Raw genomic sequence first — 25,867 nt, 5'->3', positions numbered from 1 at the left:
CGTATGTTACCGCACAATAGATTTTGGGGTTTGGAAGAGCTATTGGCCTAAAAATACCGCAGGTCTCAGGATTTGGCATAAATGTCCAATAGGTGCGGGTTTCTTGAGAATAGGAATCCCTGTTTCGTGGCCATTGTCATTACAGAGGTGACACGGTTTTCTCCGAAGGTTGGAAAACAGCCCAGCCATAAAAGCCTGACATAGGAATAATCCCTCTGTACTAGAGGTGTACAACGACGTATGGTCATCCATGGGCGAAGGTTAAACTACGGCGCAACCTATGGGGTCCCCAGTTACCTTGCATTAGCGATCTGTCCAGACTACTCAGGTCTCATTATCACACGTCATTGATGAAGACGAGAACATTTTCAAGTAAAAACTGGGATTACACTAATGCTAGAATTTTATTGTAGCCCATCCATGGGGCCCGAGGCTTTTTTTTCCCCACAAAAATGCATCAACTAACCTGTGCAGAGACATCGGAAATTTTCACACGTTTTTGGACAAACGTCAGTAAACAGTTCAAAGACGACTCTTCCAGCTGCAAGAGAAGAAAGAAGAGCAGTCAGTAATGCTACAATCGCTCACTCATTTACTAACGGGCAGTAATCAAACAGCACAGGATAGCAGAGAAGTGCACCAATTACCGGAGTCTAACTGCTAGGACCACCATCGCTCACAAGAATAGGGTCCAGTGTCTCACGTTGTGCATATGTGACCACTAGTGATGAGCGAGCGCTACCATGCTCGGAACTTGTAACAAGCAGCTGAGATACTGTAACGGGCGTGATTAACGTATCAAGTATAAGGGAAGTCAATCGGGAATTTGAGCATTGTTTCCAGGAAATCTTCCGGAAAAATACTCGAGTCCCCCACTGACTTCCTTTATACTTAAGTTGCGCCCATCCAAGCATCCAACTTTCAAGCATGGTAGTGCTCACTCATCACTAGTTACCAGTACTGAGCACCCGAGCATGGTAGTGCCCGCTCATCACTAGTTACTAGTACTGAGCACCCGAACATGGTAGTGCTCACTCATCACTAGTTACGAGTACTGAGCACCCGAGCATGGTAGTTCCCGCTCATCACTAGTTACCAGTACTGAGCACCCGAGCATGGTAGTGCTCACTCATCACTAGTTACCAGTACTGAGCACCCGAGCATGGTAGTGTTCCTTCATCACTAGTTACCAGTACTGAAAACCCGAGCATGGTAGTGTTCCCTCATCACTAGTTACGAGTACTGAGCACCCGAGCATGGTAGTGCTCACTCATCACTAGTTACGAGTACTGAGCACCCGAGCATGGTAGTGCCCGCTCATCACTAGTTACCAGTACTGAAAACCCGAGCATGGTAGAGCTCTCTCATTACTAGTTACGAGTACTGAGCACCCGAGCATGGTAGTGCTCACTCATCACTAGTTACCAGTACTGAGCACCCGAGCATGGTAGTGCTCTCTCATCACTAGTTACCAGTACTGAGCACCCGAGCATGGTAGTGCTCTCTCATCACTAGTTACTAGTACTGAAAACCCGAGCATGGTAGTGCTCACTCATCACTAGTTACGAGTACTGAGCACCCGAGCATGGTAGTGCTCGCTCATCACTAGTTACCAGTACTGAAAACCCGAGCATGGTAGAGCTCTCTCATCACTAGTTACGAGTACAGAGCACCTGAGCATGGTAGTGTCCACTCATCACTAGTTACGAGTACTGAGCACCCGAGCATGGTAGTGCTCACTCATCACTAGTTACCAGTACTGAGCACCCGAGCATGGTAGTGCTCTCTCATCACTAGTTACGAGTACTGAGCACCCGAGCATGGTAGTGCTCGCTCATCACTAGTTACCAGTACTGAAAACCCGAGCATGGTAGAGCTCTCTCATCACTAGTTACCAGTACTGAGCACCTGAGCATGGTAGTGCTCTCTCATCACTAGTTACTAGTACAGAGCACCCGAGCATGGTAGTGCTCGCTCATCACTAGTTACCAGTACTGAAAACCCGAGCATGGTAGTGCTCACTCATCACTAGTTACGAGTACCGAGCACCCGAGCATGGTAGTGCTCACTCATCACTAGTTACGAGTACTGAGCACCCGAGCATGGTAGTGCTCGCTCATCACTAGTTACCAGTACTGAGCACCCGAGCATGGTAGTGCTCACTCATCACTAGTTACGAGTACTGAGCACCCGAGCATGGTAGTGCTCACTCATCACTAGTTACGAGTACTGAGCACCCGAGCATGGTAGTGCTCGCTCATCACTAGTTACGAGTACTGAGCACCTGAGCATGGTAGTGCACGCTCATCACTGGTTACCAGTACCGAGCACCCGAGAATGGTAGTGCTCACTCATCACTAGTGACCACTACTCCAATGGCGATCAATAAGGGCAGTGCACACTATAGAGATAAACATCGGCCATGAAAGTAACCTGTAACGTGTGGCCTGAGAACCGCCACTTACCTCCCAATATCTGAAGCTCTTCTTTTGATTAGTTGGGCTGGCGCGGCTGTGCACCACGATGATGACTAGCTAATCAAAACAAGAGCCACAGATGCCGTCAGGTAAGCGGTGGTTCTCAGATTACTGACGTTCTCATCTCTAAAGGTCACACAGTTGTATTTCAGCTCCAATAAACCCAAATGGCGCTTTTCTCAGACATGCGTACCGCTGCTCCTTTTACACCAGGGTCTCAGATGAGCCATCCTTGTCTTACCGTGATCCACTCATCTGGATGGCAGCCATGTAATACTATATAAAACCCTGGTTGGCTGTGGCTCCCTGTTTGCCAGGAATGTTGGAAACACAGGACCCGGGGTGCTCAGTAGATAACCACAGATCAAAGGAGGTTCTCTCCGAGACTGTCCCTGACCGACAAATATCATCAGAGGCCTACTGGAATGCAAACACGGCTCCACCTTGGCCAGACAAGAAAGATCACCTGACGGGCGTCATCATTATAAAAGAATAGTAGGTCTTAGATAAGGAAAAGGCGCCATATTATATATGAAGTGCGGGGGAAAACGAGAACACGTCCTCACTTACCTGGTACATTGTTGATTGTTATATCAAAAAAACAGCGCGGTCGCTGCACCTTGACCCCCATGATCTACACTGGGGAAAAAAAAATAATGAGAGGTCATCACATCCAATAACAAGGTACTTAGTTTATTATACGTGTCTATTACGCCCTTCGTACCCCCAGATAAACAATCATATCAGGTCCTAAAAACACATCACTGGCGGATATCAGCCCCCGCCAATCCGAAACTAATGGGGAATCCTGGAAGATCCTTCCGAGGCCTGATCCCCAAAAACATGGCGCAGGTCTACAGGAGAGTGATGCCGAGCTCCGATCACAGGGAAGAACATTCTGATCATTGGGGGTCCAACCCCAAGAATGGATCGGGTGGGGGGGGGGGGTGTTTACTACTGATGACCTGCCCTTAGGATGGGCCATTAATATGATGAATGGAGTCGGACCCCAAGAGCGGTCAGGGGTGGGGGGGGGAGGTTTTGCCACTGATAACCTGCCCTTAGGATGGGCCATTGATATGATTAGTGGGGGCCTGACCCCAAGAATGGACGGGGGGGGGGGGGGGTTTAACTGATGACCTGCCCTTAGGATGGACTATTAATATGATTAGTGGGGGACCAACGCCAAACCTGCCCTTAGGATGGGCCATTATTATTATTGGGGTTTGACCTCCAAGAATGGAGCAGGGGGGTTTACCACTGATGACCTGCCCATAGTATGGGCAAGTAATATTAGTGGGGATCTGATACCCCGGCCCCTCTACACATTTGCTTCACTGATTACTTCTTCAGAATCTGCACTGCCTGTATCGGGTATTGTACCCTTCATTCGCTGCAGTACCAGGCCCAGCCACTACTAATTATATGGCACTGTGTCTGTTCAATGAAAAGGAATTAAATGGTCCCTTTAATTCGCAGATTCCTGGGGGTCCCGGGAGGCACAACCCGGCAGAAATGACTTTGAAAGCTTTTTCTCAGGACAGTTCATCAATATTATTAGTATTTTAGATAATTGAGTCTAATTGGGGATATAAAGTATTTTTGAAATTGAGTTTCATTAAAGGGAATCTGTCACCTCTTTGACCTTTTTAGACTGTTACTATGGACATTCCATTTAGAGAATGCTGAAAAAATCCATACCTGTATGTCTCATATCAGATGCCTTGTTGTGGAAACATCATCTGTTATTGCTTTATGTAAATGAGCTCTTCCAGGCTATGGGGCGGATGCTGCCTGGAAGATAATTCCGCCTCCAGAGATTATTTTAAATAAAAGGGGCGTTACCAGTGTGAGACAAGTAACTGACACAGAACACGAGAAATGAAAATTGTCTTCATAGGCCCCACTCACACTTGCGCTATTTTGACGCAAACGGAATCCGTCAGTAATGTAGTACAGTTCATTTATTTACAGTGGAAGCGCGACACCATGTGGACACAAGCGGGTACTGCATGACACACACACGCGGCATATTAACGCGCTTCCACTGTAAATAAATTAACTATACTACATTACTGACGGATTCCGTTTGCGTCAAAATAGCGCAAGTGTGAAACTAACCTTACAAACACATTTTTTTGCAGCTCCCTGAGCTCTGCTTCATTGCAACAATGTTGTAACACTGTCTGCCGGTGAGCTGGAAGCTAAGGCCTAAGCCACACGGCGAGAAAATCGGTGCGAGTAGAGTGCGATAAAACATCGCATTCCCCTCAGACCAATATTAGCCGGTGTGTCAGCGCACATGAGCGATTATTTTCTCAGCCCTAATCAGACAGAGAAAACAAGCGCAGCATGCAACGACTGTAACGCGAGACTCTTTTCTCTCGCCCCCATTCAAGTGAATAGGGAGAGAGAAAAATCGCATTGCACTCGCGGTACACCGGTGTACTGCGAGTGCAGGGCGAGAATGGCAATAGCCGGCTGCGGAGGAGAGAGGGAGAGAAATCCCTCCCTCCCTTCCGCAGCTGAGGTCCACTCGCAGGGTCGGACCTCAGATGCAGGCACACTCACATGACACTTGGCTCCTGCTGTGCTGCCAGCGCGAGCCGAGTCTCATGCGAGCATCGCAGTAATCCGCGTGTGGCCCCAGCCTGAAGCTGAGAAAAACCTGCAGAAGTGTCAGTTATAACAGGGAGAGAAGACAGCGGCTGTCATACTGGTAACGCCCCTTATATATAACAATCTCTGGAGGCGGAGTTATCTTCCAGGAAGCATCCGCCCCATAGCCTGAAAGAGCTCAATGACATACAGTGATAAAAGATGATATTTCCAAAACAAGGCATCTTATATGAGACATAAAGGTATGGATTTTTTCAGCATTGTATAACCTGTATGCCCAGATTAACAGTGTAAAAAGGTCAAAGTGGTGTCAGATTCCCTTTAAAAATGCTGTGCCATTTTCCTTAGGCCTCTTTCACACGTCAGTGATTCTGGTACGTATGTTAGGCTGGTTTCAGACGTCCGTGTTTTAGGTACGTGTAACATCCGCATTTTACACAGCTGTCACACGTACCCATGTTACCCTATTGTGTACTCTCACACAGCCGTGTTTTCACACGGACCGTGTGGCCCTGCTATGTCACACGGAGACGTGCCCGTTTTTTCTCCAGCAGCACGGATGTCACACGGGGACCGCACACTGATGTGATCCGTGTGACATCAGTGACACGTACCGGAGAAAACACGGGTTTTTAAATAAAAAGATTTTCTATATTTACCTGTACCCAGCGATTCTGTCTCTGGCTCTGCTGCCTCCTGCTCCTGACCCCCGCTCATTATTTTCATTGATTATTCACTGCAGTGAGCAGCTGGGAGCAGGAGCATCGTGGTGACAGCGCAGGAGACAGCACCGCCGAGGACAGCATCGCTGGGGGCAGCGCTAGTGACTGGTGAGTATCCTGCCAGCAGTGTACGCAGGGACGTCCAGGAGGTCATCGGATTTCCCAATGAACTCTGATGACCTCCTGATGAAACCCCTGCGACAACTGCGCTACAGCGAGTGCCACGATGGTGACTTCCAGGGGTTCATGAGAGTTCATTGGGAACTCCGATGACCCTCTGGATGTCACTGCACAAACTGCTGTATACTCACCTGTCACCAGCGATGTCCCCGGTGATGTCCCCGCGATGCTCCGGCTTGCAGATCCTCAGGCAATGAGTAATCAATGAAAATAATGAGCGGGAGGCAGCATCGCTGGATACAGGTAAATATAGAACATCTTTTCATTACAGAGACACGTGTTTTACCTGGTACGTGTCACACGTATGCAAACACAGATGTCACACATGTGACACACGCATGACCATGCGTGTGACTGGTACCTGATTAAACACGGACGTCTGAAACCAGCCTGTTTTTATATGTACCGGAATCACTGACATACGCAGACCTATTAAAATCAATGGGTCTGCGCACACATCAATGATTTTTCACTGACCGTGTCTCTGTGCGGCGTACATGCGTGTCTGTGAGGCTCCGCATGGAGACATGACCTTTTTTTCTGGCATCACTGATGTCCCACGGACCGCACTATGGTGTGATATGTGAAACACGTGCCAGAAAAACACGGACATTGAAAATAAAAAGCTTTTTATACTCACCTTCTCCAGCGGCGCTGTCTTCAGCCGCTGCTCTCACCTGCTTCCCAGGCCGGCTCACTATGGTCATGCACATTTATGCACGGCAACGCAACCCGGAAGTAGCTGCAGCGGGGGTCAGTGGCGGCTGGAAACACAGCAGAGCCGAAGAGTTCAGCACCACGGACAGCAGGAGCGGGGACAGGTGAGTTTATCTCCATCTGCTATCATGGATGACGGATCACATATCACGGATTGCACATGGACAGCACATGTCTGCGTTTTTCACTGACGTGTGAAAGAGGCCTAATAGGTTATACGGTCTATTGCTGGCTGCACTATGAGTCAACCGAGAATCCATCAGTGAGCGCGCTATGATAATTTGACGGGGACTCTAACTCTTATCTGTCTTTTCCTGAGCTCCTCTCAGCTGATTTATGACCAACATGGACTTTGCAGGAAACAAGGAGCTTGTAAGAGCCGAACGGTGCAACATTTTTACTGAAACCCAATAGCAAAAATGATTTGTAGTCTCAAATACATGCAGTTAAGAAAACAAAATAGCCCCAAGGTAGACAACCCCTTGACAGTCCTAGAAACCGCCTTTAAATAATTGGAGGTAAGGGGAGCTGCTTCCATCAGACAGCCGCCTATCTGCTATCACAGGCATCTTCGTTGGACACCATCTGAGGTTAGCCTTAAAGGGGATGTCCACTCAGGAGATATTGAATATTTAATATTAGATATTGGGGGATAAAGGTCGATCTGACACCGATCAGGTGTTAATGCCGGAGATAAATGACGTTACAGGGCAGGTTATCGAATCTATCATGATTAGCTGATTTTCATCTCTATGGCTCTAGACATCACCGAAACTACAACTCCCAGCATGCCTTGCTTGCTCTACAGGATGTCCAATGACGCCAATCCGTATCTGTATATACTAACACTTGCTGGGACGTGTAGTTCTACTAATATGCACCAATGAATGAAAGGTTTCTTGAAATCAGTACTGATTAGCCATGACTAGTGTCCCTGGTGCATTCTGGGATTTGTAGTTCTGCAGTGAAGGGTTAGTTATGGAGCGGACACCACAACAGGACTGATCTACACACGTAAACTCCACGGCTATGTGTGGCCACAGCCAGCCCTGCTGCAGGAAACGACGTGTGCATTCATTAAATACCTCCTCACCTCAATCCGGAAGGTAAACGGACACCAGCCAGCCTTTCCCGCAGTCTGGGAGGCAGGTGAAGGCCGCACGGAAGCAGAAGTGTGCGGGAACCGAACTAGGACAGCAGCACCATCCGGCCCGGATCCGCCTCCCTCCTCAGCACAGAGCGCGGACACCACACAGACAGGAGCTAACGAGCGCCGAGCGGATCGCTCCGAAACTGCAGCATTCTGCAAGGGAAGATGGCGGCTCCGATTTTGGGTCACATGACCAAGATGAATTGCGAACTTCTTCATCGACTGATCGTGACTGTTTTTATTTTCTCGCGAGATCTCATTGACTGATTGTCTTTTTTTTTTTATCTCTTCAACCAAACTTGCTCGTGGTGAGTGGTGAACGGTGGAGGGATGCAGGACTTGCAGGATGACGTCACTTGTGCGACAGGAAGTGATTCTCACATGTCTTTGAGACTCATGCAGGAGTTTGAATTGTCCTCCAGATCCAGGAAAAAATAAAAACCTCCAACCCTCGTGGACATGAAGTGTAAGCATGTGTTATGTTCCCTTATTTTTAATTTTATATATTTTTATTTATTATTTTGTTAATAATTGACCTCAGCATGCAATACAATATTAAACATTATAAGGATTTGGAAATGTATTAGTCGCAGACACTTGTTTATCAGCAATTTCCCTATTGCTGATTTGTCAGATCGCGGATTCATTGCGAGAATTTATTTGCTGTATTTAGATTTGTTTTTAGTGATTTTTTTATTTTTTTTTTTTTAATGTAAGAAACTTGAAAAAGTTTTAAGAAGGTGAGAAAAAATGCTGCAAAGTTAGGCTAGGTTCACATTTCCATCAATTTGTATCGGTCACAATGCACGGCTCTGGTAAACAACGAAATCCGTTTGGCGGATTGCGACTGATGACCTTGCGTTGCATCCGCGGCGCATCAGTCGTCTTTGGACTGACCGCCGGGCGGAAACAACGCAGAATGTAACGTTTTTTTGAGCCGTTAAAATTAACGCACCGCGCATGAATCCGTCGCAGTCCGTCAAGCTTGTAATGTTTGTCTATGGTGCTAGATTCCGTCATGCTCTACTGAGCATGCCCAGCAGGTTTGGCACACCCACTGGGCTGTCCCAAACACAAACGGATCATGACGGATCCGTCAAAAAACGGACGCACAGCGGATGTAACGGACGCGACGGATCAGATTTTTTCTACAGGATTCCTGTTAACGGAATCCTGTGAAAAACATCTGTTGCGCCAGTTGACATCTAAAAAACGACGGATTCGTCGCTGACGGACCCAATGGATTTAAAACAACAGAAATGTGAACATAGCCTAAAAGAATGCGTTCACAAATAGAAGTGGGAAAAATGTATTTTTTATCAATTATCAAAATGCAAAGTGATTGGACCAAAAGGAACTCAGAATCCCATAAATATTTGATGTGATCGCCTTTTTGCTTTCTAAACATCATCAGTTCTTGGTTTGTAGTCAGGGATTTTGTGGGGTTATAGTCAGTTGTAGGAGTTACCAGTAATACTTAGCAGGGGATGATGATCATTATTTTCCTATGTAAGTTAAAACACAGTCATAAACTGAAACAGAAACAGCTGTGTAGGAGGCTTAAAACGGGGTGAGGAATAGACAAACTCTGCTACAAAGGTGAGGTTATGGAAGACGGTTTCAGTTCATAACACAGGTCATACACCACGGCAAGACTGAGCCATGATCTCCATAGTTAGAGGCGCTTGGCTCATCAGCACATGAACATGCTCAACCTCCACGTCATTCATTGTCTATGGAACTGCTCGAAGTAGCTAAGTGCTATACTTGGTGTATAAGGCCTCTTTCACATGTTCGTGCAAAACACACACGTTTTGCACGGTACGTGGTGTGTGTTGCGTTTGCAATTCGTGTGACATCCGCATAGCACACTGACATCATGAACATCTAAACTTACCTGTCCATGGTGCTGCTGTCTCTGGTGCTGCTGCGAATATGCAATGGGCATAATGAGCGGGGGTTGGAAGCAAGTGACAGCAGTGCTGGAGACATCAGCGATGGAGAGAAGTGAGCATAGAAAAGCATTCTACTTCACAGATACGTGTTTTCTCCTGGACATGTCGTACTGATATCACACGGAGCACATCAGTGTGCGGGCTGTGTGACATCCGTGCTACTGGAGAAAAATGGAGATGTCTATATGTGGAGCACATGGACACATGTATGCTCCACACGGGGACACTGACCGTGTGAAAACATGCACGTGTGCACAAACACATTGATTTTAATGGGTCTATGTGTGTCCGTAGTACATGTGAAAATGGACGTCATACGTACTGGAAACACGGACGTGTGAAGGAGGCCTAAATCCCAGTGTTCTGTTCTTGGAATCGGTGATCGGTGAGGGCGCCCCCCCCCCCCCCCAAGTAACCAATAAGTTATCCCTTATCCTTACTATTCTGGGAATCGCCCTTTAAACTCCCCATGTAATAAATGGATGGACTTGGACTGATCTCCTCCCTCCTGTCATTCATAGTGGGGGGGAGGGGGTCTGATGCATCTTCTATGATGTCCTTCTGCTTTAATAGGCTTGTTAAAAAAAAACTGGAAAAATAACTGTGTTTTACAGATTCCAGTATGCATGGCATGTATACCTAGGCATAGAGTGTCTATTAATATTATTTTTTTTAAATAAGTGGATAGGTAGACGAGGTCTGGTGTAATGGCCACAGCGGTCACCAGACCTCATCCAAATGGATTTTTTCTTTTGGAAACTTACCAAAAATTAGGTATTTTTAAGAAAATCATGCACAGTTGATAAAATGAATATTATGTGAACTGTATATCTGTATACTGCACCCCCTCTATACCAGGTACCATATAACACGTATGTTAGACATGTGGCTGTACAATCCGTATGTGGGAGGAACAGAGACATCTCTATAAGGTCTGAATACACAATGATTTTAATTTTTTTTTTTTTATTTTTTTTTCTTCCTTTACAGATGGCTGTAATCAAAGTATCTTATCATATCTGGAAATAACAAGATCTGCTCCAGAGATGGAAATATCAACTTTCTAAGAAGATGGTGGAGGGAAAGACATAAAGGCCATTTTATTTCTCTAAAGTCCTAAGCATTTCATATAGTCCAGACATGTTCCGCTGGAGGAAGGCTTTGCCGCTTTCTCTGCGCTTCTTTCAGATGCGTAGTATCAGTTCGGATCCGCTCCTGGACCAGCTGATCAGTTGCACAAACCAATTCCAGATTTTTCAATTGGTTGGAATCCATAAGTCCAAGCTTACAGTGCAGCATGTGGGGTGCGCCATAAATACATTATGGCACCTTCAAAAGGGGAAGATGACGGCAAACTCGAATCTTGAAACCGTTCGAAATCACCCAGAATTTATAGCTTTGCGGATCCTGGCTGAAAACAAAATTGACTTTATGAATGACAACACGCTGGTGGATACATTGTATGCTGTTATTAGGTAAATGCAAGAGTCTTCATTACTTGCTCCATATGTCTTTGTCACATCTCATTTGCCTTTCTTATATTCTGCCTTTCAAGGTTTAATGTGGAAGCACACGACTCTTTAGTGCAACAGCTGCTAATGGAAAGCTGGAGAAGACTGGAAAAGTAAGCCCGGTGCAATGCTTGCTCTGAGTACATTAAAAAATATATTGTATATATGTATATCGCTCCTTCTATTGCTTGCTCTCTTTCTCTCTCTGTTTATCTCTATCACTTAAGCTGTCTCTCTATATTTCTTGCATTCTTTATCTCTAGTGCTTGCCCGTGTCCTCTATAACTAATGCTTGTTTTTTTTTCTACCTTTTTCTCTATCGCTTGCCCTCGCTACATCTGTGGCTTGCCCTCGCTACCTCTGTGGCTTGCCCTCCTCGCTTACTTCTGTGGCTTGCCCTCCTCGCTTACCTCTGTGGCTTGCTCCCCTCGCTTACCTCTGTGGCTTGCCCTCCTCGCTTACCTCTGTGGCTTGCCCTCCTCGCTTACCTCTGTGGCTTGCCCTCCTCGCTTACCTCTGTGGCTTGCCCTCCTCGCTTACCTCTGTGGCTTGCCCTCCTCGCTTACCTCTGTGGCTTGCCCTCCTCGCTTACCTCTGTGGCTTGCCCTCCTCGCTTACCTCTGTGGCTTGCCCTCCTCGCTTACCTCTGTGGCTTGCCCTCCTCGCTTACCTCTGTGGCTTGCCCTCCTCGCTTACCTCTGTGGCTTGCCCTCCTCGCTTACCTCTGTGGCTTGCCCTCCTCGCTTACCTCTGTGGCTTGCTCCCCTCGCTTATCTCTGTGGCTTGCCCTCCTCGCTTACCTCTATCTCTATTGTTTGTTGTATTGGCACACTCATAAAATCTCTCATAAATTAACTCTTTATGTACAGAAAACTGAAACCACATTATGATTTCAGGAATTGTTTTTTTTTTTTTACATCAGGAAAACCCCTTTGACTTAGTAATATGATTGCACCATGTTTTGAATGTAGCGAAGTAGAGTTTGCATTGTTTTCACAAATTGCTACACTCATGTGAATAGTAAATCAAGGTAATGCATAAACGTCTAAGGCTTTGCTGCCTAATTAGGGGACAAAAGGTCAACTATTCATGCTGCTGAAATTACCCCCAAATTGCGAAAACTTGGATATAATGGAAGCAAACTGGCAGAAATAAATAATAATCTATATAAAAAGTAAATTACATTTTAATGGGATTCCATCCCCTCTGAAGAAGGATCTGGGTGTGAACCACAAATCAAGAATTTTTAGTGAAGGAACTTCTGGATATTACCCTACTTGATGTTACAGCGCATTGTCCGTTTTTTCTATTTACATGATAATTTTGCTGGTGATTTAACGTTTTTACCTCTTTTAGGTTTGAATCAGACACACTGTCAAAATTTTCAGTTTGTTTGGAAAAAATGGATCTGGGTAGCAGTCCATTGATGGGTAAAGTGGCTAATGCCCTGAACAGAGATCTGGAGAACATACAAAATATGAGGTAAGGGTTTAGCAGTATTTCTGAAGTGTCTTTAGTTCCATAAAGATGCGATACATTCTGGTATCCTCCATTTTGATACAGGTAACATATATATTTGTACCGTGTGGGTAACATGGTATAAACATATATTTTACCTGTAGCAGTATTTCAGCAATTTAAAGGGATCCTGTCAGGTCATGATAACTTCATCGGTCTTTATGCTTCCAAAGGTAACTTGTTCCTTATTTATCTATATCTAATAATTATCATATTGTAACAAAACCTAAATTGTTTGGAGATGGGCACGACTCCTCGAGATGCAAATCTTGTCTGACTAGACTGTCATGGTTGTATTTTCATACAACTGTGCGGATAATTTGCTTGTGTAATTGAGGGCAGTAAAAGTGGGGTTTTGCATTGTACAGATATTAACTTTATGCTACAAGAAGAGCACAATTTTATTGCTGGATTATGGCCAGTAAATCATCTTGTCAGCCATTTGTGACGCCCGAGGGCCCTGACAGGTTCCCGTTAAGAAGCCAAGAAGGAGTGGTGCCCCCTTAAAGTGGACGTATTGCCATCAAACATACAAAGTTATTTTACAATAGAGAGTTAGTAGATATAATAGGCTGAATAAATGACCATTAGAAGCATAAGGCCTGTGAATACAGTCATTTTTAGTTCCGAGAAAGTCACTGTGAATACAGTTCATGGGAGCAGCCATCTTGGGGCTGTTGGCTCCACCTGTTTGGTTCTAATAAGACATACCTCTATGAGTATAGGCTTTGTTATTGGGGAATGAGAAGGGGTTGTCAAAGTAGAACACGGCACATTCCAGCAAACGTCAATTATAAGCTTGAGTTGTCTTCTAAGGCCATGTGCACATGTTGAGCATTTGGTGAGTTTTTTACCTCAGTATCTGTAAAACAAAACCAGGAGTGGAACAATCGGAGGAAAAGTATAATAGAAACACGGGCAACACTGCTGTATTTATCACCTGTATTTATCAAACATACTGAGGTAAAAAACTCACAAAATACTCAACGTCCACACGTGGCATAAGGGGAAAAAACTTGTATGTTAGGCTACATGCACACACTGAGTATTTGGTGAGTTTTTTACCTCAGTATTTGTAGCCAAAACCAGGAGTGGAAGAATCAGGGGAAAAGCATAATAGAAACACGAGCACCACTTCTGTATTTATCACCCACTCCTGGGTTTGACTTACAAATACTGAGGTAAAATATTAACGTGGCCTAAAGGTGTGTGCACACTGAGTCTTTCTACTGATTCTTTGGAGTGTAATCTAAGCAGAATCTCCACATTTTTGAGGCATTTTGAGTTTTTTAGGTGGCTTTGAAAAGCTTCTACTTCAAAAACTCCATGAAAAATGCCTGCCTCAGGGCATGTTCACACAGTATCTTTAAAATGCCAGCAAAGCTGTTAGGTTTCTCCCAGTGAAAACGCTTCAGGAAAGCGCCAGCAGTCATTTTCTTTAAGACTTTTAGTGGTTGGGTTTACTGTCGTTATTGCCGCGGTTCCACCGATGGCTTCTCTGTTCTGTTAGAGCGGGTGGCTGCCAAACAAAGCTAACCGGAGAACAAACATGTTATCGTTTTTTAACCCTTTCGAGGTTTCTAAACCCTGAAGAGGTTAAAAGAAATAATTAAAGATGGAACATGTGCACAACAAGTCGGTTTTACATTGCTGTGTATTGTGCTCATTTTTTCAGGTGGGTTTGTGGCGGTTTTTTTTCAGGTGGATTCCAGGTGATGTCCGCCTAGAAAAAACGTCTTGTGAATGTGCCCTCAGAGTTTTTTAGCATCCTTTTTGAGTATAATGAGGTCAGAAACTTCAAAAAACCTAAGCTACCCTCCATATGGTCAATAGACTGTCCCATGTACCTCCTATATGTATCCAGATACTGTTGAAGCCCAAAGCATGAGACCAAGCTCGTATCCCAATAACCACATAGTATATTTTACCTGTTGTGCTCTGCAGTGTATACATTGTACGAGCTTTAGCGTATATGTGTGGTAACATATTATATACAATATATCGATGCAGCAGGACCAAACAACCAAATGTAGGAGAAGCTGTTGTTTATGCATGCAAGTACACCGCAACCAGCACACATCATATTTAAATTACCCGGACTAGTCCAAGGATGCTGCCAGTTATCTGCATACAGTCTATTCCCACACGCTCAGTGTTGTGAGCATGTCAAGAGAGCATGGAGAAGAGGTGAAGTCTCTCTTCTCCTCTGTCCTGGGATGTCCTGGGATAGACCATACGCAGATGAGCGGCAGCGTCTTGGACTAGTCCGGGTATTTGCTGCAGACCTGCGCAGGCGCACTTTGTTCTGCCCTGAGGGAACCAATGACCCAGAAGTTAAGCCAGTGCAAGTGCCTTTGGACTGGGTGACGTCATTGCCCTCCCATCAAAGTCTGCTACTATTTTGGGGAGAGAGGAGGTGCGGAGCACCAACCAGTCATGTACATCGGACCGGACCCCGGCGATTACAAAATTGCACAAGAAAGTTCTATACGCCTGCCATTGAGGAGTTGGGGGGCTTATAGACATGTTGTTGGACCGCTGTGTAACAGAGCCTGAAGGCGGTGCTTTTATTTTATATGGTGGAAAACTTTGTGACTGGTTCCCTTTAAATATGACACATGCCAAGATCTGAAAGCGATCGCCCCAGACTCTCCCATACACTTTGCAGATCAATTCTGTTTTCACTAAGAAAAAAACGCTGCCATGCGTATAGTTGGTGGCTTATATCTTATGAAACAAAAGGATCGTCAGTCTGAAATTGCAAGTGAGATAATTTTTGGGGGACAGTCGTAAGGCCACCATGCACATTAGAATGCCGCCAAACCACTCGATATCAGCAGGTTTAGCTGACACTAGTCTAATATGGAGGGAGACCTTTCAAAGAAGGAAGATCATAATGACAGTATTAATGCTCCCATCAGAATGAGCTTACTGATGGATTTTCAGTTAACTCATTTTGTAAGCCACTGTTTTCACATGTGCTATAGATATAATAAATTGATAACAATGGCTTATTTCTATTTTTTTAATCTTTTACTAGAATTCTGTCCAGTCTTATGATAAAGACGTTCCCGGTCACCTCTACGAGGCTGCAGCATCAACTGATCAGCAAGGTAGAATCCTTCATGGAGAGCGGTAACTACATAGATGTGCACAGTGCTCGCCGGATTGTCCAGTTTCTGTTCCTCATGAAGAATGACTATCCGCCCCTCTTGGATAAATGCAACCAGATTTTTGTGCGGGACATAAATAAAATGAGCACGGACACGATGTGCATCGTCAGCAGTCTGTACCGACAAATGGCTTTCAAGCAGTATGAGTTTCAGGTGATGGCAAAGTCGGCTCTGCTCGAAATATCAAACCTATGGAATAACGCTGAGCATTTTGGAAAAATATTTTGTGCTTTATTTCCGATGGCTTCACAAGAGACAAGAAATAGGTAAGCGATCCCTTAAAGGGATACAATGTATCAGCCCTGTACAAGAAGAAAAAAAAATCAAAAAATACAAACGTCACATGAAACTAGAATTATTACTCTGTAATGAGGAACGTCCTAATTATTTTTTGGCCAATCCTCTGTAATGGAAGCAGGTGCCAAATTATGTATTTGTAAAGGTTTGAGCTAATTTTTTTTTTTTTTTTTTTTCAGGCTTGAAGATGACCTTGTAATACTGGCAAATAAGATCCATCATATCAGTTTGGTTTACATCTTGGAGACCATGGCAGAAGCAGAGTGTAAAAATCCTGTGCTCATTCAGAAGTAAGTTTTTATCCATCTCTTAGATGTGGATTCTCTAAGCCACAAATAGTTTGGTGCTGGAATCCTTTCTGTGTCACGGGGTATATGGAGACAGGACAGGGGCCCCTAGGCTGGCCCAAAGACTCGTGACCCTGCACTGTCCTTTATCTCAAAGGTAGTTTTGATGGTAACCAGGTCTGAGCCCCCAGCATGACCCTAACTCCTGTCTGGAGCCTGATCTCACTCCCCCTCTCCCCCGCCTTCGGGGCAGGTCGGAAAATGCAAAGACAAAACCCCACAAAACGACACTGTCAGGAAGGAACGGAAACTCGTACATACAGCACTCAAGCCATACAGGAGAGACAGTATGAGTACTAGGGAACAACGAAAAAGGAGGGAATACTCACACCACTCAGAAGCGCAACACAAATCACCATAAACAGGAGCAACAACAAGACCTGGATCGCATAAGCTGTCACCGGCACAAAAAGGAAGAAAGGCGTGCTTAACCTCATAACTATGGCCGTACGACTTAAAGCGGCGGCAAAACAGGGTATTTATTCTGTTCCGCCGCTTTAAAGCGGCGGCCCGAAAAAACCCTGTAGCGCCCCCCAGCGACCGAAAATCTCGGGGGTTTCAGCTACCGGGGGTAGCTGAGACCCCCCAGATTATGAATCGGGGTGTTTTTTCTGGACCCCGTTAAGGCGATCGCCGGTATACACCGTATACCGGCGACAACATTAAAAAAAAATAAATGGCCGGTAAAATTGATTTATTTCTCATCTGACGTGATCAAACATGTCAGATGAGAAATAAATATGAGCCCTTAGTGCCCCCAAAGCCCCTGGTACCGGAGAAATCTATCCAACACCCCCCCCCCCCTCCGGAAAATCCAAGATGGCGCCGACGCGCGCTGAAAACTCCCGCCGCCGCCGGCTCTGCATTCATTTCCCTCCGATCTGAAATGATCAAACATTTCAGATCGGAGGGAAATGTCCTCCCCCTGACCCCTCCTCCGGTACAACGGAGATCTCTGGTCCCCGGAGCCCCCTCCGGTTCTCCAGAGCCGCTCCCCCCTCCGGAGCGTGGAAGATGGCGGCGCGCAGCGCACAGTAGCGCGCGGCCGCATTCATCCTGCTCTTTCTGCCGCATGTGACACGTCGACACCCCCCGTCACCCCCCCAGCCCCCGGTTTTACGTTACCTGGCTGCTGGTGCTCCGTCCCCGCGATCACGCCGCCTCCTTCTTGAAAGCTGGCGGCACATGCGCAGACAGCGGCTGTCAGCTGGATCCCTGCAAGCAGGGACGCTGACGTCGCTGCTGCACAGGCTGCTGCACTGTGGACCGGGGGAGGGTGAGTGCGGTAATCTGCAGCCACACTCCTCACATGGAGAGACTGCTGTTCTAGAAAATGGGGGGTACGTTCTGTGAGCGTGCCCCTCATATTCTAGAATGAGGTTACTGCAGGTCACTCTGCCCTAGGTTGGACCGGGGCAGTGTGAGTGCAGTATTCTCAGATTACTGCACCCACACTGCTCATGGAGAGCTTGCTCTTCCAGAAAATGGGGTATACGTTCCCTGAACGTGCCCCCCATATTCTAGAAGGTCCTGAGTCACCGAGGAACCTCCAAAATGGATTACAGCGACCGAAATTTATTTATTTTCAATAAATTGGTGAAAGAGGAATGTTTCGGGGAGGTTTTTTTTCAAATTTTTTTTTTGTCTTTATTTTTTTCTATTACTGACTGGGTTAGTGATGTCGGGTATCTGTTTAGATGCCGTGACATCACCAACCCCAGGGCTTGATGCCAGGTGACATTACAGCTGGTATCAACCCCGTATATTACCCCGTTTGCCACCGCACTAGGGCGCGGGATGAGCTGGAGCGAAGCGCCAGGATTGGCGCATCGAATGGATGCGCCACTTCTGGGGCGGCTGCGGCCTGCTATTTTTAGGCTGGGAAGAGTCCAATAACCATGGCTCTTCCCACCCTGAGAATACCAGACCCCAGCTGTCCGCTTCACCTTGGCTGGTGATCTAATTTGGGGGGGACCCCACGTTTTTTTTTTTTTTTTTAAAAAAACGCCTGGGGAGCCCTCCAAATTGATCACCAGCCAAGGTGAAGCTGTCAGCTGTGGTTTGCAGGCTACAGCTGTCTGCTTTACCCTAGCTGGCTATCAAAAATAGGGGGGACCCCATGTCGTTTATTTTAATTATTAATTTCTTTGTCGACGTGGGGTCCATAGACTGAGCCATGGATTGTGAAAGTGACTCAGAGTTTCTCAGCAAAAGAGGCGAACTCTGTCCCTGCCGCCTGGACAGGGGGAGCAGGGGGGTCTACATGCGCCGAGGGGCCCACTAGTGACCGAGGCTCCGGCTGAGCAAGCGAAACAGGGGTCGAGCATTGCTCACAGTGAGGGTAGGTGGAACCCGCAGGTAACATAGCCCCACAAGAGGCACAGGCCGCAAAAAAACCCTATGCCTTAACAGCTTTGCTCCTTGTGGACGACATGCTGTTGTCTCATCGGAGAATGATCACTGAGGGTATATGGGCAAAAAAAGGGTATACAGCCCGACCGAACAGAAATATATATATATATATAAATATGTATCTATTCCGGCACCCTAGGGGGGACCAACACCGGGTGACCGGTGTGGCTTATCGACCGCTAACAAGCGGCATGTGTGTGTCCTCCAGATTCCCTGCCTTAGGTCCCCCGGAGCAGCAGAGCTGTTCCTGAGAATCCTCCACCGGCAGAATGCCCAAAAAAATGGCTGCCGGAGCACTCAGGGGAGGAGTGGAGCCGTGGGCGGCGCCAGGAAAGTGCGGGAATCTGGGGTCCCCACAGTGATCAGTGAGGGGGGAGGAAACATGCAGGATGCTCCAGCCCTCACATCCGACGTCAGGTCGGCAGTCCCGCCCTTACCCCTGACAGGCAGGCCCGGGGGCGGGATTTTTGCGACTAGGCCGCGATGAAGCCGGGGACTAAATTTGAGACCGCGCCCGACAAGCAGGCACGGTCGGCGCGGAAGTCCGCCGGCCTTCTCACTTCAGCAGCTGCCGCAGCATCCGGGAAGAAGGTGCGCTCCCTGAACAGTCCTCAATGGGGACACAGAGTACCTTAGAGTTGCAGGGCCCGGTCCCTGAGGTTGAATAGACTCCGGTCCGGCAGATTCCCACAGGGGCTGCAGAGGGAGCACGGTCCCAGTAAATGGATGACCGGTCAGGATCCCACTTCTCCCAGAGCCGCTAAGGGATGGTGAAGGAGACGGCATGAGGCTCCGGCCTTTGTACCCGCAATGGGTACCTCAACCTTAACAACACCGCCGACGTAGTGGGGTGAGAAGGGAACATGCCGGGGGCCCCGTGGGGGCCCTCTTTTCTTCCAACCGACATAACTAATATGAGAATGCATGAGTGGATGTGTGCCTCCTTCCACACAAAGCATAAAACTGAGGAGCCCGTGATCCACGGGAGGGTGTATAGGCAGAGGGGAGGGGTTACACTTTTTAAAGTGTAATACTTTGTGTGGCCTCCGGAGGCAGAAGCTATACACCCAATTGTCTGGGTCTCCCAATAGGAGCTAGAAGAAAAGGAATTTACGGTAAGTAAACAAAATTCCCTTCTTTTTGGGGGGCTAAATACAAGGCTAGGCACCCTTTAGTGCCACATGAAAGGCACTAAAGGGCGCCAGCTTAGAATATGCAGGGGGGTGGGACGTTATATATGTTTGACATCTATCCATTCATCCATTGTAGCATTTTAGGCTATGTGCCCACAATCAGGATTTGCAGCGTTTTGGGCGCAGAGTGTTTTCCCTGCATCCATAGCGCTGCGTTGTGCAGTAGAAGCACAGTGGAAGGATTTTTAGAAATCCCGTGCCCACTGTGCTTCTTTTCTCCGCAGCATACACTGATGTGTGGCGCAGCTTCCCGAGCCTCAGCATGTCAATTTATGCTGCGGAGATGAGTGTTCTCTGCAGGTAGCATAGAGCTCCACAGCAGCCTGAACCCAAATCCTGGGCATGGGCAGCTGCGTTCTCCCGTGGACAACACTCACATCTCTGCAGGAAGGCTGACACTGTGTACTGGACGCCGTGTCGCTGGATCATGGCCACATAGCCTAAAAGTGAGACATTTGTTGCTACATTTTTGTGAAGTACCTGTGGATTCAAAATGCTTACTATACTCCTGAATAAAATCCAGTTTCCAAAATGGGGTCACTTGTGGGGGGGGTTTCTGCTGTATAGGGACCCAAGGGGCCCTGCAAATGTGACATGGTGCCCGCAATTTATTTAAACTTTTCCAGAATTCAAATGGTGCTCCTTCCATTCCAAGCCCTCCCATTTATCCAAACAGAGGTTTTTGGCCACATGTGGGGTATCCCTGTGCTTATAAGACATTGGATAACAACCTGTGGGGTCCACGGTTTGTTGTTGTCTCTTGAAAAAGTAAGAAATTTGATGCTGAAGCAACATTTTTGTGAAAAAAATGAACATTTTCAATATGGCAACCTAAGCTTATCAAATTCTGTGAAGTACTCTTGGATTCAAACTGCTCAATATACACCTAGATAAAAGCCTTGAGGTGTCTTGTTTCCAGAATGGGGTCATTTGTGGGGGACCGCCACTGTTTAGGCACCTCAGGGGCTCTCCAAATGCAACATGGCGTCCGCTATTGATTCCAGCCAATTTTGCAGTCAAATGGCACTCCTTCCCTTCCGAGCCCTGCCATGCGCCCAAACAGTTGATTTCCACCACATATAAGGTATCGCCAAACTCAGGAGAAATTGCATAATAAATGTTATGCTGAATTTTTTCCTTTTACTCTTGTAAAAAAAAAAAAGCTACCTGGTTGAAATAACAATTTTGTGGTAAAATTATTTTTTTTTTTTTTTCATGGCTCAAAGTTATAAAATTCTGTGAAGCACCTGGGGGTTCAGGGTACTCACCAAAGTTCTAGATAAATTCCTTGAGGGGCCTAGTTTCCAAAATGGGGTCACTTGTGCGGGGTTTCTGCTGTTTAGGTACCTTAGGGGACCTCCAAATGCGACATGGTGCCCGCAATCTTTTTCAGCCAAATTTCCTTTCCAAAATTCAAATATTGTTCCCTCCGTTCCAAGCCCTCCCATTTGTCCAAACAAAGGTTTCAGACCACATGTGAGGTATCCCCGCGCTCATAAAAAAGTGGGTAACAAACCTTGAGGTCAAATTTTTGGTATTACCTCTTAAAAAAGTGAAAAAATTAATGCTAAAGCAACATTTTTGAGAAAATTATTAAAATTTTCAATATGACAACGTAACGATAACAAAATCTGTGAAGTACCTGTGGATCCAAAATGCTCACTATACCCCTAGATAGAAGCCTTGAGGGGTCTAGTTTCCAAAATGGCATCACTTGTGAGGGGTTTCTTCTGTTTAGGTACCTTAGCGGACCTGTAAATGCAACATGGTGCCCGCAATCTATTTCAGCCAAATTAGCTTTCCAAAATTCAAATATTGCTCCTTCTGTTCCGAGCCCTCCCATTTGTCCAAACAGAGGTTTCTGACCACATGTGGGGTATTGGCGCGTTCATAAGAAAGTGGGTAAGAAGTTTTGGGGTCCATTCTGTTGTGTTATTTCTTCTAAAAGTGAATAAATTTGGGTTAGAGCAACATTTTTAGGTAAAATTTAATTTTTGCTTTTTTTTCATTCCACATTGCTTTTGTTCATGTGAAGCACCTGAAGGGTTAATAAACTTCTGGAATGTGGTTTTGAGTACTTTTGGGGGTGCAGTTTTTAGAATTGTCACTTTTGGGTATTTTCTGTCACCTAGGCCCCTCAAAGTCACTTCAAATGTGATGTGGTCCCTAAAAAAATGGTTTTGTAAATTATGATGTAAAAATGAGAAATCGCTGATGAACTTTGAACTCTTCTAACTTCCTAACAAAAAAAAATTTTGTTTCCAAAATTGTGCTGATGTAAAGTAGACATGTGGGAAATGTTATTTATTAACTATTTTTTGTCACAGAAATCTCTGGTTTAACGGTATAAAAATTCAAAAGTTGAAAATTGCTAAATTTTCAAAATTTTTGCCAAAATTCAATTTCTTTGTCGCTCCTAATTGGGAGACCCAGACAATTGGGTGTATAGCTACTGCCTCCGGAGGCCACACAAAGTATTACACTTAAAAGTGTAAGGCCCCTCCCCTTCTGGCTATACACCCTCCCGTGGGATCACGGGCTCCTCAGTTTTCATGCTTTGTGCGAAGGAGGCACACATACACGCATAGCTCCACTGTTTAGTCAGCAGCAGCTGCTGACTATGTCGGATGGAAGAAAAGAGGGCCCATACTAGGGCCCCCAGCATGCTCCCTTCTCACCCCACTTTTTGTCGGCGGTGTTTGTTAAGGTTGAGGTACCCATTGCGGGTACGGAGGCTGGAGCCCACATGCTGCATCCTTCCCCATCCCCCTTAGGGCTCTGGGTGAAGTGGGATTTACCGGTCTCCAGGCACTGAGACCGTGCTCCATCCACAGCCCCTGAGAACCTGCTGGAATGGAGCTGAGTATCGTCAGGGACAGGCCCTGCTACGTCAAGGTACTCTGTGTCCCCGTACATATCGCGCGCACACCGCAGCGTTGCTGGGTGTGTTAGTGCGCCGGGGACAACAGCGCTGCGCGCTGGTGCCATTCCTATCTGCAGCTTTGCTGAGAGGGGACACGTATCTGAAACTGCCGCGCGGCCGCTGCTGTCAGTTTTTTCGCTGCGGCGCGGCTGGGACTTGTGGTGCGCCGGGGACTTCCGCGCTGGCCGTGCATATATCACGGCCGCGCTTATTACTCGAGTCCCCGGCTTCTGCGGCCTAGTTTCGTTTCGTTCCCGCCCCCAGGCCTGCCAGTCAGGGGAAGGGCGGGACGCTGTACAGAACGTCAGCGCAGAGGGCTGGAGTCTGCTTTGCATACTCCAGCCCTCACACTGGGCACAGTGGGACGCCAGTTTCCCGCACTTTGTTTGTGGCACGCCCACGGTCCGCCCCTCTTAACAGGACGCCGGCAGCCATTCCTGATGTGCAGTCTGTGCTGGAGAGAGGAGACTGGGAGACCCAGACACGGGATTCTGGTGCCCACACACCCGCTTTTCAGCGGGCGGTAAGCTGCCCTCAAGGGCTGACCCCCACTGGTGCCGAAGTGTATATTGTATTTTATGCTTGCAGCTTTACATTGCACTGTACGGTCGCTGGGGATTCTCTGCTATATACCCTCCTAGATTCTCAGAGGACACAACAGCATGTCGACCGCAAAAAGCAAAGGTGCCAAGGCACAGGCTTTCTATGCTGCTTGTACCGCATGTGGGGCTGTTCTACCGGCAGGTTCCACTGACCCCCACTGTGTGCAGTGCTCGGCCCCTGTGGCACTTGCTCGGCCGGGGCCTCTGCTGGAGGTGACCCAGGCAGAACCTCCTGTGAATACTGTCCAGGTGACAGGGACGGAGTTTGCAGTCTTTGCTGACAGATTGTCTGTGACTATGACTAAAATTCTTGAAACATTGCAGTCTAGACCAGTAACTCAGGCCATGGACACTGTTAACTCATTGCTCCCTGGTCCCCCTCAGTTGGAACAGTTCCGGGATCCGGGGGTGTCTCTTGCATCCCAGGGTGATGGCTCTGACACGGACGACAGTCCCAGACAGCCTAAGCGAGCTCGCTATGAGCGGCCCTCGACTTCATCACACTGGTCAGGGTCCCAGCAGGACTCTCTGTATGATGAGGCGGAGATAGCTGATCAGGATTCTGATCCTGAGACCGCTCTCAATTTGGATACTCCTGATGGTGACGCCATAGTGAATGATCTTATAGCGTCCATCAATAAAATGCTGGACATTTCTCCACCTGCTCTTCCTGTGGAGGAGACAGCTTCACAGCAGGAGAAATTCCATTTCAGGTATCCCAAGCGTAAATTAAGTGTATTTCTGGACCACTCTGACTTTAGAGAGGCAATCCAGAAACACCACGCTTATCCGGATAAGCGTTTTTCCAAACGGCTTAAGGATACACGTTATCCTTTCTTCAGCGCTCTATTGGGAGACCCAGACGATTGGGTGTATAGCACTGCCTCCAGAGGCCACACAAAGCAATTACACTAAAAAGTGTAAGGCCCCTCCCCTTCTGGCTATACACCCCCAGTGGGATCACTGGCTCACCAGTTTTCTGCTTTGTGCGAAGGAGGTCAGACATCCACGCATAGCTCCACTGTTTGTAGTCAGCAGTAGCTGCTGGCTATATCGGATGGAAGAAAAGAGGGCCCATATGGGGCCCCCAGCATGCTCCCTTCTCACCCGCGGTGGTGCTTGTAAGGTTGAGGTACCTATTGCTGGTACAGAGGCTGGAGCCCACATGCTGTTTTCCTTCCACATCCCCTGGAGGGCTCTGTGGAAGTGGGATCTTTCCGGCCTCCAAGCCCTGGGGCCGGGCTCCATCCACAGACCCAGAGAACCTGCTGGATTTGGAGCGGGAGTGCCGTTCAGGGACAAGGCCCTGCAACTTTCAGGTACTCTGTGTCCCCGGCAGGCACGGACACTCTCAAGGCTTGCTGAGCGTTATAGTGCGCCGGGGACAGTAGCGCTGCGCGCTGGGATTAGGTCACTGCAGCTTTGCTGAGTGACGTTACATGTTGGGAACTACTGCGCCGACCGCTACTGGAGCGGCGGCGCAGCTGCGACTTGTGGTGCGCCGGGGACTTTGCGCCGACCGCGCTTTTACGGCGGCGGCGCTTCTAACTTTAGCCCCCGGCTTCTGCGGCCTAGCGCCGCTTCGTTCCCGCCCCCACCCTGTCAATCAGGGTAGGGGAGAGACGCTGCTCAATTGGCAGCGCCGAGGGCTGGAGCTTATTTACATGCTCCAGCCCTCTCACTAGGCACAGTGGGAAGCAGGCTTCCCGCTCTTCGTCTGTATACGCCCAGGGCCCGCCCCCCCTCTCCACAAGGACGCCGGCAGCCATTACACATGCGGTCTGGCTGGGGAAAGGCAGCAGGCTCTGGGAGACCCAGACTAAAGGGATTTCGGCGACCACACACCCGCTCCTAAGCGGGCGGTAAGCTGTACTTTAGTGCTGGCCCCACTAGTGCCTCAGTGTTATATTAGTGTACTTTTTTCTTAGTACCATATATATATATATATATATATATATATATAGTTGCACTGTAAGGTCGCTTCTTGGCTGGACACCCTGTACTGCTCTGAGGAGGCAGCAACATGTCATCCGCAAAACGCAAGGGTGCCAAGGCACAGGCTGTGTACACT

At 47.3% G+C, this 25,867-nt stretch overlaps 2 protein-coding genes across 3 annotated transcripts in view; one reads left to right on the top strand and one right to left on the bottom strand.

Moving 5' to 3' along the window:
• Window positions 1–8,010, bottom strand: part of PPIG (peptidylprolyl isomerase G) — an 88,541-nt gene extending 80,531 nt beyond the window's left edge. The window contains exons 1-3 of one of the 2 annotated variants that reach the window (XM_075317297.1): window positions 7,809–8,010; window positions 3,048–3,116; window positions 467–541 (exon numbers count right to left, since the gene is read on the bottom strand). In XM_075317297.1, the coding sequence (XP_075173412.1) occupies window positions 467–541; window positions 3,048–3,108 (136 nt within the window). In that variant the 5' untranslated portion in view covers window positions 3,109–3,116; window positions 7,809–8,010. The remainder of the gene's footprint in view (window positions 1–466; window positions 542–3,047; window positions 3,117–7,808) is intronic. The other variant, XM_075317298.1, reaches the window with a different exon arrangement.
• The window catches only part of LOC142245046 (FAST kinase domain-containing protein 1, mitochondrial-like), a 54,824-nt gene continuing 36,655 nt past the window's right edge, over window positions 7,699–25,867 (top strand). The window contains exons 1-6 of the mRNA XM_075317299.1: window positions 7,699–8,331; window positions 10,811–11,295; window positions 11,376–11,444; window positions 12,688–12,813; window positions 15,890–16,288; window positions 16,499–16,609. Of these exons, the coding sequence (XP_075173414.1) occupies window positions 10,961–11,295; window positions 11,376–11,444; window positions 12,688–12,813; window positions 15,890–16,288; window positions 16,499–16,609 (1,040 nt within the window). The 5' untranslated portion in view covers window positions 7,699–8,331; window positions 10,811–10,960. The remainder of the gene's footprint in view (window positions 8,332–10,810; window positions 11,296–11,375; window positions 11,445–12,687; window positions 12,814–15,889; window positions 16,289–16,498; window positions 16,610–25,867) is intronic.

The sequence above is a fragment of the Anomaloglossus baeobatrachus genome, chromosome 7 (genome assembly GCF_048569485.1).
Source record: "Anomaloglossus baeobatrachus isolate aAnoBae1 chromosome 7, aAnoBae1.hap1, whole genome shotgun sequence".
NCBI classification, from domain to species: Eukaryota; Metazoa; Chordata; class Amphibia; order Anura; family Aromobatidae; genus Anomaloglossus; species Anomaloglossus baeobatrachus.
This window is presented reverse-complemented; position numbering and strand designations above follow the sequence as displayed.